Raw genomic sequence first — 12,850 nt, 5'->3', positions numbered from 1 at the left:
ATTTTGTATTTACTAATCGCCTTTCGTGTTTATCCAGTGATCAGAATCATTATATTGCACGCTGTTCGTTATTCATAAAACGTAAATACAAATATCATATATTATAAACTCGCGATTGCCGGGAACAGACGTACAAGCGCGTGTGCTGCTCTATAAGATATGATCAAGTTATTTGTTTCCAATTATCAGCATATAACTTGCTGGTATTTCTACAAGGTTGAAAAAAAATACAATTTTATACGCGTTGTAACTCTATGTAATTAATGCATGACAGCTGTAAAATATTATACTCTTTACTTTGTATAACATGATATAATAATTCTACTTTGTTACATTTTAATCGATTTATTGTACGGATCAAAGGTTCTCAGCCGGTACGGGTTTTCAGTATGGGCCCTCAGGGTGTTCGCACGATCGACCGTTTTGAACGTTATATTCGAACCAAATCATTTTGATGATTTTAATTAATTTTAGTTTTGAAAATTAAAAAAAATAATAATAATAATAATAATAATTTAAAATAGATTTTTCTGAAAAAAATATTCTTAGCACCATAAAAAAAATAAATAAATAAATAAAATTCAGAGGTCCAGACTAAAAAAGGTTAAAAATCACAGTCGTAGTTGGTAATATAGTTAGTAATATCAAAAGTAGGTAGATTTTAGACTCAAGAATTAACCACATTAACATTTTACCGATTTAATTAGGTCAAAAACATTTAGAATAGTTTCCAAAAATAAGGTAAATAATTTGATTTGCTTTTACATGTCCACTGCAAACATGCATTATGTAAAAAAGGAAAACACAATTATAATAAATGGTTTTAAATTGTTCATGTTATAAAATAAAATGTAAGATACGTTAATGATTATTTTATAATTAAAATTTATAATATTTTAAAATAATTTCGTAGATGTATCTACATTAAAGTTTGAAAGTTTAAATATTTTAATCTATTTGCAAATGTGCAATGATATAATTATTAAAAAAAAATTTGAACATCAACAAGTAAACTGACCTCTGGGTTTACAATAGATAAAATAAGTAGTATTACTTGTGCATTTCTGAAATATAAATTATCCACTGGTGTGAATACTATTTTAATTGCTTTGAAACTCCAAAAGTATTTTACTTTGTGATTATTACAATAGTTATATATATATATATATATATATATATATATAGAGTCAAGCAATTGAGCTCACCTTAGTACTAAAAATGTATTATCATTCACATCACCAACAATAATATTGCTGTTTGATAAGTATAAGTACTATTGTTAAATTATATTAAATTCAATTAAAAATATGAAGTTGTACGGTTTTTGGTTAAATTATACGTAATAAACAAATATTTATAAATACAATTTTTTATCTATATTTAATAATTTCATCTATTGAAATAATTTGTTAATGATTAATTTATAAAATTATTATGTTATGTTTGGTTTTTTGAATTATTCAACACAATTTTTAATATTGATACATTTAGAAGAAAATGTACCTTTTAAAACCAAGCAGATTGTAGCGTATACGTATGTTGTTGTCTAACGATTGTTATACGAAATTATATTCAGTACAACGAGGGCGAACTATCTATAATAGTATTTTTAATCAATGGTAGATACTACATAACATTATTTTACCCATCTGAAAGTCTATTGTTATAATGGCATTTTATTAAAGGTCAAAATTGCAAGAAATGTTTACGACCTCAACTTGACCCGAGTAAAATAAAAAATAATAATCATTATTATTTATTAATGATTTATTAAGAAAAATGCTTATAGTATACATTAGGTAATATTATAGCATACATAGAATATTATATACATTTATTCGTCGTATAATATGCGTCTAATAAGTCTTTATCTATTATAAATGTAGCTCATTACATTTAAAATGGTTAAAATATTTGTAAAATAAATAATAAGACACTGCAATTACTTAACTTTCCTTGATATTTATTCATATATTTTATTTTTTTAAATTAAATTTATTTCTTCGTAGTGAAATGTAATTAAGTACTGGAGTGATAAATAATGTGCTAAAACCCTGAAACTTAAGTGAAATACATCAAATTAAATTACACTAAGTGTAATTTTACTTCTTATTTATCCAAGATAATTAATAATAAATGTTAGAAATATATATATAATAATACCAAAATTATTGATTTTTTTTTTAGAGTGAAATATTTCTGGATATTGGTAAAAACGTGTTCTGTACTTTTTCTGTCGTTAACAATTTTACAGAAATTTATTGAATCGATGATTGCAAATACGTCACGAGTCACATATTTTTTGAAATTGAGATATTAGTAAAACCGTATACTAGTCACGTGTTTCTATGCGTTTAGCGTAAAAACGCTGATTATTATTATTTATTTATCTGATAAAAAAAGTACAACGAAAGACGTTTTTATATTCAACGCATAGGTTCACATGACTAGTATACATTTTTTCTGCAATCATCGATTCAATTACTAAAAAGTAAACTTTTTTTTATAAAACACGATTGGAATATTAAACTAAAACTAGGTTATTAAAAGGCAAAAAAAATATATTTTTTTCAAATTGTAAAATTATAGATACCATTACAACGGTTATTAGTTATTCAATAACCTTTTTGACATTGTTTAATTACCGTTCTAATTAATATGTATGTTTACAAATATGTTTATTACATAAGTGGGAATCATCCACCTTCGTAGAATAGCATTGATTTATAATGTTATGACTTATAAGTTATAGTTCGTAACGAACGTTGAAAATTACTATATTATTATCATGTATTAAATATATGCCCTGACAATATGGTTAGAAACGTATGAATTTATTATGAACATTGTACGGTTAAAAGGAACATTCGTGGTAGAATGGCTGTTTTTGAATACTAAAAAGAAATAAATATGATAACAATTGTATACAGAAGATTGTACATAATATAATATGTAGTACTACATAAATGTTATTGATGTTATGATATTGTAAGCAACCTTGTACTATAAAGTATAAACACAGTAGTGGGGCAGAAGACCGGGTGTGCAAAAACTGTACAATAGGCAACCAAACTTTCATCACGACCGAAAAACATATTATATTTTGTTCACGTGTTGCAGCAGGTGTGTTGTATGATGGTTGCCTATGCAATATTATGTTTGCTGTCCTCAGCATTTTTTTGTCCCGTACTGTGGTTAATCTTACTTATCTAAAACTGTACATTATCGAAACGCATAATTAATTGTTTTCCATTAATTCTCTAGGATCATGTGTTTCAATACCACGGATCAAAAATCGGGATTTTGGAACCTCACGTGTTCGCCGTCGCCGAAGCAGCTTACAACAGTCTGCAGACTGGCGAAATCGACCAGTCGTGCGTGATATCAGGCGAGAGTGGAGCGGGAAAGACGGAGACCACCAAATTCATTTTGCAGTACTTGTGCTCCGTGACCAGTAACGTGAGCACATGGGTCGAACAGCAGATACTCGAAGCCAACACAATCCTAGAGTCTTTTGGTGTGTAGAAATATTTCGAATAAATAATAAGTGTAGTTGCGGTTGATTTTCAGATAAGTTAGATGCAGTAATATGTTAATCACACTCAAAATTAATAACGTTGATAATTAATAAATTTAACAGGATTGATAGATTTTCTCTTCTATGTAACAACTAAAATAAACTCTGTAATCAGTATTTGTATCAGTAGCCCGTTAATCTAAAATGAATGCTATTATTAATGTTTCATTTGATTTATTTTACCAATCAAATAATACCACACTTTCGGAACAGTTCAATTTTTCGGGCTACGAACATAATTTTTGATGGATAAAATAAAATATAATTATTGTTTTGTATAATCTAATAAATTTAAATACCTCAATATTGATACGTTATTAAATAATATAAGATCAACTTGAACAAACAGTACTTGATAGAGTTAACTATTACATAATAAAATGTATGAAAATTAATCGTTGACCGACGAGACGGTATTGGAAAATTTGATTGCCTTATGACTGCAATAAAACGATAAATTAAATACATTATTGATATTTATACAGTACGTGCTAGAAAAGTATTTTCATTTAATCAATAATCGTATACTAGCAATTTAAACCATAGGAATTCGAGTAACACTTGGACACATAAAATGTACGCGTATTATTCATACTCTAGTATTTATTCTTATTTCTGTACTTCTTATATTATTTACATTTAATGTAATATTCTTATAAGTACGTGTGTAAGAGTTTACCGCGTGTACGAAAGTTGGAAACGCTTTCCGGTGAACAAGATTAAGTGTATAATCCATTTTAACCCGCTTATGAGTGGAAGAAGACAATAATTATGTTTATTTTATTAGATTAATTACGTGTAAAATTAAACACGTTTATAAAGGTACTCGAAGAGTTCATGCGTCGCTTGGTGAGTCTGAAGTTAGAAGGGTCAAATTTCCTTTAATTAACGTGAACGACTGATAACCAGCAGCAGTTTCATTTTATCAGAATCAACTCGCATTATATTGATAAAATCTAATCAACGTTTATTACGTTTATATTTTCTATGGGAACAACATACTTTTTACATAAAATGTTGTCGAAGAGGATGATAGAGAAAGAGAAAACGAGGTCAATGTGTGACAGCGATTTGAAATATTGGTATTACATTTCTTCCTTCTCGGAGAACTTGGAGTATAATAATTTTTTAGAGGCTTAGTAAATTGTAAGACAATCGGGACAATCCTTTTATAGCAAATATTTTCCTGAAATTGAGATAATAAGAGATTTATAACGTGGAGTACGTTGGATGACAATTTCTAATCATCTACCGATGAAGTATTATGCGTTGTTGCGTAACATCTTAACGGTCGACTTGAGTGAAATGTCCTAGGAATGATTGGGTTTCAACTTGATATATTGTACGGGCGATGTATATGAAATAACCAATAGATTTACTAATTAAATTGTACTTTGAAAAATAATCTACTATTAATATACATATTTGATTAATGCAATTTCGTAACAATTTAGTATAGAAATTAAGAACTGAAACTGTTTGAATTAATCGTTACCTGTTTCGGTTCTTTCTTGAAAAAAATAAAGGTACTGTTTCCAAATAATTTCGGTACCGGTTCTTGCTATTGGTAAAATATAATTTTATTTCTTATTTAGTGAATATACTTAAATCATCGTTGGATCCAGAGGGGGGAAATGGGGGTAAGTGCTACTCCCGTTGTAAATCAGGAAATGTGAATTTCTAGTAAAATTTAATTTTCTATTTTTTAATATTAAAAATGGGGTTGTAATCAAAATTTTCGAATACATTATTTTCCATTTATTGATAACTCATAATTCCATAATTTTGTCATGTGACTTCTTAACATTCAATTTCAAAGCCTCCGGCCATCACGAATTATTTTTATAACAATATCGATTATACGTCGTTAATTTTCAACGTGTCTTAAAATTTCGTTACATGCGCTCGATAAGCGTTTTTAATCCACCCAAGCAATACACCATTGTCACGTCCGAACGCTAGGTACCGAATGGTATGCATTTTTGATACGGTTATACGTACAAGTCGAGAGGTGAGAATATAGTGTACAGTCGTTGCCCTATAGAATGTCACCTTTAATGTAATAATTCTGCTACGCCCCAAAATAGAAAAATTTGTTCTGACTCCGACTATTGTTTTTAATGCGCAGGAAACGCCAAGACCGCACGTAACGACAATTCCAGTCGATTCGGTAAGTTCATGCAAGTATGCTTCGACGGCAAATGGATGATTAAAGGATGCATTATCCAAGATTACTTGCTGGAACAGTCGAGGATCACGTTCCAGAGTGCTGGCGAACGGAATTATCATGTGTTCTATCAGCTCGCTGAAGGGGCAAGGGTAAGCGGACAGTACAGTATAATGTGTATAATATGTAATATACACAAGGGCTTAAAAACTAATACTACTACCGAACTGATCAAAACCGTGTATAAATGTTTCCACCAAAATATAAGCACACATAGCAATACTTTAATATCTCATATCCACTGCCATCCTCCCAAAAAATTAGCCACGTAGTTTAAAACAAAAATTATGTAAAGATCTACTTAATTAATAAAATAGGCATTACCAATGAGTTTATTCCTCAACACGTTACTTATGTTATTATTATCTTATAAATATTGAGTTTTCTTATTGCAATAATTTGTATGCATATAGTAAATTAACTTTAAAAAAATAAAAATAAAAATAGTAAGACTTACATTATATTATGTTATTTGTAAAATTTTAACAATAATTATTATTATTTTTATGCGAAAAAAGTAATTTATTTTTAACTAAGTTAAGTTACTTTTTTTGTAATAATTTTCTACAAGATCACAAAAAAAAAAAAAAACAAGTAATTTTTAACTTTTAAATTAATTTGCATTTTTCTATGTTAACTAAACTTTACGAATAAAAATAAGTAGTTTACTTGTCCAATACGAACCATATTTCATACACATTTTATTGCTATTTACGCATAAGTTGGTTTTAAATGGGATATGATAAATTAAAATAGTGAATAATTGAAAAAGAAAAAAAAAAACTGAATCTATTCCTAATAAATTAGTGTTCGTATCAATTCCGAAAATATGTGACAAGTTGCACACCCCGTTCGATCTTAAGGAATAAATTGGGCTTAGGTCGCGATACAAATTTGGCATCATATAGAGCATTCGTCAATTATTCGGATTGCCATCGGATGGTCCTGGATTTTTTTAGCAAAAACAAACGGAATCAAAGACGTATTTATTCCTATTATCGTGCGTGTATCGCGGATTGGTCAAAAACGTTTTTCATGTGGTGGAAACCTATTTTATTTGGAAGCGCGGATATAATATTATTATGATTGTAGATGAATCGATAAAACATTTATATTGTTTCTTGAATTTGCATATCGACAGCACAACAAAGACTTGGTGGAACTGTACAAGTTGAAACCACCAGAGTTCTACAACTATCTCAATCAGTCGGGCTGCATAACAATCGACGGCGTGTCGGATGCGCAAAAGTTTGACGCACTACGATTGGCGTTCAACGTGTTGCGCATACCGCTCAACATGGTCGACGGCATTTTCTGCGTCCTGTCCGCCATCCTGTGGCTGGGAAATACGGTTTTTCGCGTAAGTACCTCTGCCGCGTATAATACATGTATATATTACGTGTGTGGTATAGTATTATAATTAATATACGATGAACCATCATCAACACATTACGTTAATGAGTATGAAACCTACAATAAGTAGAGAATTAATTTACAAAAGGGTTTGAAAAGACCAATTTATAGTAGGGTTCAGCTAATTATAAATAATCACAGTTCGATGGTGATTTAAAAGTTTAATTTTTTACGTCCAACATATTGTAAAAATTAATAAGGGTTAATAAGAGTTATAAACAAAAATTACAAATAACTGCAGTGCAATATAATAAAATAAACGAAAAACTTATAGTTGAATGAATCTAAATTATTTATACATCTCAAAAAATAACTTTAATTAAGAAAATAACGTACATCATCGTTTAAACATTTTAAAAGAATAACATGAACACTAAAATTACTTTTTTCACTGAAACGTTTATTATTATTTACCGGAACATTTAGGTTATTACTCCTCCTTGCTTTAAACTCTTTTCATAACGACAGTTTAACTTTGTAATAAATAATAAGTAATGCATGTTGTTATTATTGTATTATGATAAAATGTATATGCGATTTACTTGATTAGAGATCACGGTCGTAATATGAATCGAATTGGTTCTGTTCGCAGGACGTCGACGGCGAAAAATGTCAACTGACCGAAAACGACCGAGAAATACTGTCAGTCGTATCGCATTTGTTGGGATTGAAAACGGAAGACGTGGTCCATGTAGCTTTGCTCAGACAGATCAATGTGCGCGGAAACATCACAGAAATACCACTAAAACTACCAGAGGTGAGTTTTTAACAGGATTATAGCAATTTATTTAAAATCTAAAAATATATTATGTACACGTGTATAATAAGCGTGTTTAATAATATTTAATATAATATTATTAAATAATATGTCATAGAAAGAGTATGTACATGAAAAAAAATGTCATTATAATCAATATTAAAATAAATTCAATGCTTTTAATATTCAAAAATTACATTAGTCTGGAATTATTTATGTTTTATTTTTCGATTAAATTACAAGTATTATCGGTTTATTGACATTATTTTAACTGCTTTATATTAAACGAAAATAACTATGCTGTGTAACATGGTTTTGAATATTTATATAGGCAATCGAAAACCGACATGCAATGGCTAAAGCATTGTACTCGCGAACTTTTGCGTGGCTTGTGAACCATATCAACACGTGTACGAATCCGGGTCAAGATTCGTCCAGATTTCTTGGCGTTCTCGATATATTTGGTTTTGAGAATTTCACTATTAATTCATTCGAACAGTTATGTATTAATTATACCAACGAAAAATTGCACAAGTTTTTCAATCACTACGTGTTTGCCTTGGAACAGGAAATCGTACGTATAATCTATATCGTGTTATCATATAATTATTGCACTATTGACATAATTAGAACATACGTTTAGAATGTTTAGATAAATATACCATAATCTTACTATGATATTTGTATTTTCTTTAAGTATCGGCAAGAAGAAATCAAATTTTCACACATTCAGTTTACTGATAACACAACGTGTTTAGAACTAATCGAGAAACCACCTCGATGTATCCTCAAGTTATTGACCGAGCAATGCCACATGCCTAAGGTAATATTTTTATGGAGATAAAATAATCACCGTAGTGTTATTGTTTATCTATGTCTTATTATTTTGATGTATTTTAACTAAATTATTTTTTTATATATATATTTAGGGATCAGATACTACATACTTGATGAATTTACACTCGGAGTTCGAGAATCACCCGAATTTCATAAAAGGAGACGATCGTCGAAAGTGGGAATCCGAGTTTAGCATCGTGCACTACGCTGGCTCCGTTACATACACCGCAAGTGGATTCGTTGATAAGAATCGCGATGTACAACAAGACGTGTTTTTCGATTTCATGACACGTTCGACGAACATTTTCGTGCGCGAACTCATCAAATATCAGGTTAGTTTTTTCACGTTATTATGTTCTTGAAGGCCTGATTTAACACAATATTAATACAGGATTTGCTGGGATCAACCGTATCGCGAATGGGAAGCGCTAATTCAACGTCGACCCGAGGGACAACTAAAGGCCGTCCCACTGTCAGCGACACGTTCAGACATCAGCTACAAGCTTTAGTAGATGTTCTTCAGTCCACTAATCCATGGTAAACGTTGTTTAAATGAACACGAAAAAAATTCACGAGTATTGTAATTTGTAAATTGATAAATATTTATTATTTTTCTCCCAACCATCCATGGTATATCTAGGTATGTTAGATGCATCAAGCCGAACATGATCAAAGCACCGAATCATTACAACGAGAAATTAGTTCTAGATCAGTTGAAATACCTAGGAATGCTGGATATAATCAGAATCCGCAAAGAAGGTTATCCAGTACATTTGTCTTTTCAGGAGTTTCTTGGTCGGTATCGTTGTTTAGTGAGGAAAAAATTACCCGATGAAGAGCGTTCGGCTGTAATGTATGTACTACGGTAAAAAAATGATTTTAAATATGCGAACGTTAAAAACTATTGTGTTGTGTTTTCAGGGCGTTTTTAACGCTTCAAAATATTCCCACGGAAGAGTGTCAAATAGGTAAATCAAAAGTTTTTCTCCGTAACAAAGCTCACGAACCGCTCGAAGACAAGCGAAAGGCAATGCTCAACCTAATGGCCACCAACATTCAACGAACGTGGAAAGGGTATTTCGTTAGGAAGGGTAAATATTATTTATATTGCTTTCAATTTTATCACCTTTTTTTTCATAGGTCAGCCGATTGATTTTAATTGATTTTATAAATGTTACACAGATTACATTAAAATAAGATGTGCTGTGATAATTGTACAAACTGCATTCAAAAGTTGGAAACAACGTTTAGAGTTCTTGAAGAAACGCCGTGCTGCAATTGTGATTCAATCTCATTTAAGAGGTGTTTTTGCGCGAGAGGTAAATAAAAATAGTATATATTTATTATAAATGTGGTACAGTGTGTGTCCCACTCGGAAAAAGCATTTAAAACTTAATATGATTTGAAAACAGTACGTTCCTCAGATAATTCAGTATAATTTTTATAGGTCGCCGCTGCTTTGCGGGAGATGAGAAGAGTCGAGGAAGAGATGCGAAAACGCGAACGAGTGGAAGAAGAAAAACGCAGAGCAGAGGAAATCAAAAACAGCGAACAAGAAGCCGAACAGATAGACGAATTAAAAATCGAGAAAGACGAGAAGTATGCGACGTAAATACTATATAGAACTGTGCATCACGAGGCTTAACGTTAATACTGTGATTAGATATTCAAGTCCCGTATTGTAACTCACTTATAAACTAAAAACTATACATAATTGATTTTTAAAAATAAATATTAAATATTTTAAGTTATAAATTAAAAAAAAAACCTTTCATTATGTTTGTTGTTTTTATAAAATTTTAAACAATTATTTAAAATGACAATTTTTAAATTATAATGGTTCAAATTTTTCAATTTACAGAAAAATAATTCATAATAATATAATTTGTGCTTTTTTATCGGATAAGTTAATATTTAATAATTTAGTATTTAAAACTTAATTTAATATTGTAGTGTATATATTTTTAAATCACTTATATAACTATAATTAGACAACGGTGGCCAGTATAAAACACAGAATTTATCGTTCTTTAGATACTTGTATGTGAATCGTAAAAAAAAAAAAAAATGGAATTTCATAAAGTTTATAAATTCAAGACGTTAAAAAAAGTAAAGTAAGTTTCTTAAGTAAAGAAACTTAAAGAAAAATAAACCCTTTAAATTGAGTTTTTCTATTTTACAATATACATTTTTTTTTTTTTTATAAATTTTTCAATTGAAATTGAAAAAGAGTTTATAATTTTATAGCAATGTGATTCATTGAAAAAAGAAAAAAACAAATTTGATTATCACAGTAGATGTTACTCTATGTCGCACTAGTTACCAAATCCTCGCAGAACACCCGGGCACAATATGCTAGCACATTTATACAATGTTTATTTTCTAGGATATCTGAAATCGAATTTGCCAAGTTAGCAGAACAGTTAAACTCGAGATTGCAAGTAGACCCGGCACACGAATCCGTTGATTTGGACAATCTTTTTGCGTTCTTATCTGATGTCCAATCTGGCCGCACGGTGGATAGTGGTGTCGGAGACCATATGAAGCAAATAGTAAGCGATTTCGATGAGGTAATTTGCACACAATAAATTCTTCAAACATCGAGTATTATGTCATGTGGTTTACAGTATTATGAATTATATTCGTTAGCTACAATATTTATACTTTTCTATTAAAACGCTTATATGCACTTTTTTATAATTTATTTATGAAACGTACAGAGTGAAGTTTGCACGTTATAAGTACATAAAATTGTATAATATAAACTAAATAATTATATTTAATATAATTATATAAGCAAAAACGCTTAACTTTTCAACGTAGTTTGATAAAGTATCAATATTAATGGATTTCTAGACACGAAAATAATAATCATTTTTCTTTCCTTTCAACCAAAGTGATGATTATGCAATCTATTAACTTTTTTTATAAATTAAATTTAACACTATTATTTAATTGTTTCGCTTTCATATTAACATTTTTTTTTGTTTTTCAAAACCACGTGAATGAAAATAATTCGATTGCACTAAAACTAAGATCAATAAGTCGAACTGTAGCCGGTTTTAACGTATACATTGTTTGTTGTATGATACCTATTACAGTTGGAGAGTGTTATTCAGCGAGAAATAGAAAGCGTAGAATTGAAACTTGAGAACCGAAGGAGTCTGGAAAAGTCTTCATCTTCGTCGAGCGCGCTTCACGTGTTGCCGGAGCCGTCACATCCACCTCCACCACCACCACCGTTCAACCAGCAGGAGGTGAAAGCCAATGACGAGCCTATCTACGAAGCCGTTCTTCCCAGGGACGAAGATAACGTATCACCACCGCCTCTGCCCACTCCACCTCACAAGATGACCACTCGAGCTAAAAGCCCTGTGGTGGCCGAGGTTATCACAAATAGGTCCGTCAGTCCGGCCACCGTGCTTTCTTCACCTCGTCAAAGCAGGCCCAGCTCAAGAACTTCCGGCACCGGGGTGAGAAAAACATATTGTATTATGCAGGATGGGAGTTTTCGACCTTTTTGGGTTATTTTGATTTCGAATATAACTTGAACCGTACAAATAATGATAGTAATAAAATCAATAAATTTTTCTTTTCTTCTGTGGACGCAACTCCTTTGATAATATAACTGACGACGCCCCCGAAAGCCACGACGCGTAGGTTGAAAACCCTTGATACAGGGAATATCGCATTTCCTGTCCTCCATCTACTCCCTTACCAGATAAAATCTTTTTAATACGTTCAACGTGCATTACCTGCAGCAGGGTGCTAATTGGAAGTACAACAATGGCTTCGTTGAAGACGTCGAACGCGATCAGAGGAGAAAGTTCCGAGTAGAGAAGAAACTGCTGGAGATGGAGAACATACAAGAAAAAATGAACACGGATCCGCTGCAAGATAACTACCACGACATACTCGAGTTCGCTGAGAACTATTTCAATGCCCACGAACGCTCGCCTGAAGGTATGTTGAGATTTGAAACAATTACTAATACTATTATGTTGGAAATCAAATTATACCAAAAAAAAAAAAATAATAA

The 12,850-nt window shown here is 30.7% G+C and overlaps 1 protein-coding gene across 3 annotated transcripts in view; it reads left to right on the top strand.

The window, feature by feature from the left end:
- Window positions 1-12,850, top strand: part of LOC112692963 (myosin-I heavy chain) — an 83,148-nt gene that overhangs the window by 60,983 nt on the left and 9,315 nt on the right. Inside the window, exons 4-18 of one of the 3 annotated variants that reach the window (XM_025567807.1) lie at window positions 3,265-3,517; window positions 5,706-5,896; window positions 6,946-7,164; window positions 7,810-7,974; window positions 8,306-8,548; window positions 8,672-8,797; window positions 8,904-9,143; window positions 9,203-9,348; window positions 9,452-9,664; window positions 9,733-9,902; window positions 9,994-10,130; window positions 10,259-10,410; window positions 11,198-11,363; window positions 11,913-12,284; window positions 12,573-12,774. In XM_025567807.1, coding sequence (XP_025423592.1) covers window positions 3,265-3,517; window positions 5,706-5,896; window positions 6,946-7,164; window positions 7,810-7,974; window positions 8,306-8,548; window positions 8,672-8,797; window positions 8,904-9,143; window positions 9,203-9,348; window positions 9,452-9,664; window positions 9,733-9,902; window positions 9,994-10,130; window positions 10,259-10,410; window positions 11,198-11,363; window positions 11,913-12,284; window positions 12,573-12,774 — 2,995 coding nt within the window. Of the gene's footprint in view, window positions 1-3,264; window positions 3,518-5,705; window positions 5,897-6,945; window positions 7,165-7,809; window positions 7,975-8,305; window positions 8,549-8,671; window positions 8,798-8,903; window positions 9,144-9,202; window positions 9,349-9,451; window positions 9,665-9,732; window positions 9,903-9,993; window positions 10,131-10,258; window positions 10,411-11,197; window positions 11,382-11,912; window positions 12,285-12,572; window positions 12,775-12,850 lie in introns of all 3 variants that reach the window. The other 2 variants (XM_025567805.1, XM_025567806.1) reach the window with 2 other exon arrangements.

This window comes from Sipha flava, unplaced genomic scaffold (assembly GCF_003268045.1).
Source record: "Sipha flava isolate LNK unplaced genomic scaffold, YSA_version1 79_pilon_pilon, whole genome shotgun sequence".
In the NCBI taxonomy this organism is placed as follows: Eukaryota; Metazoa; Arthropoda; class Insecta; order Hemiptera; family Aphididae; genus Sipha; species Sipha flava.
The sequence above is the reverse complement of the archived record's forward strand: the minus strand, read 5'-3'. Positions and strand labels throughout refer to the sequence as shown.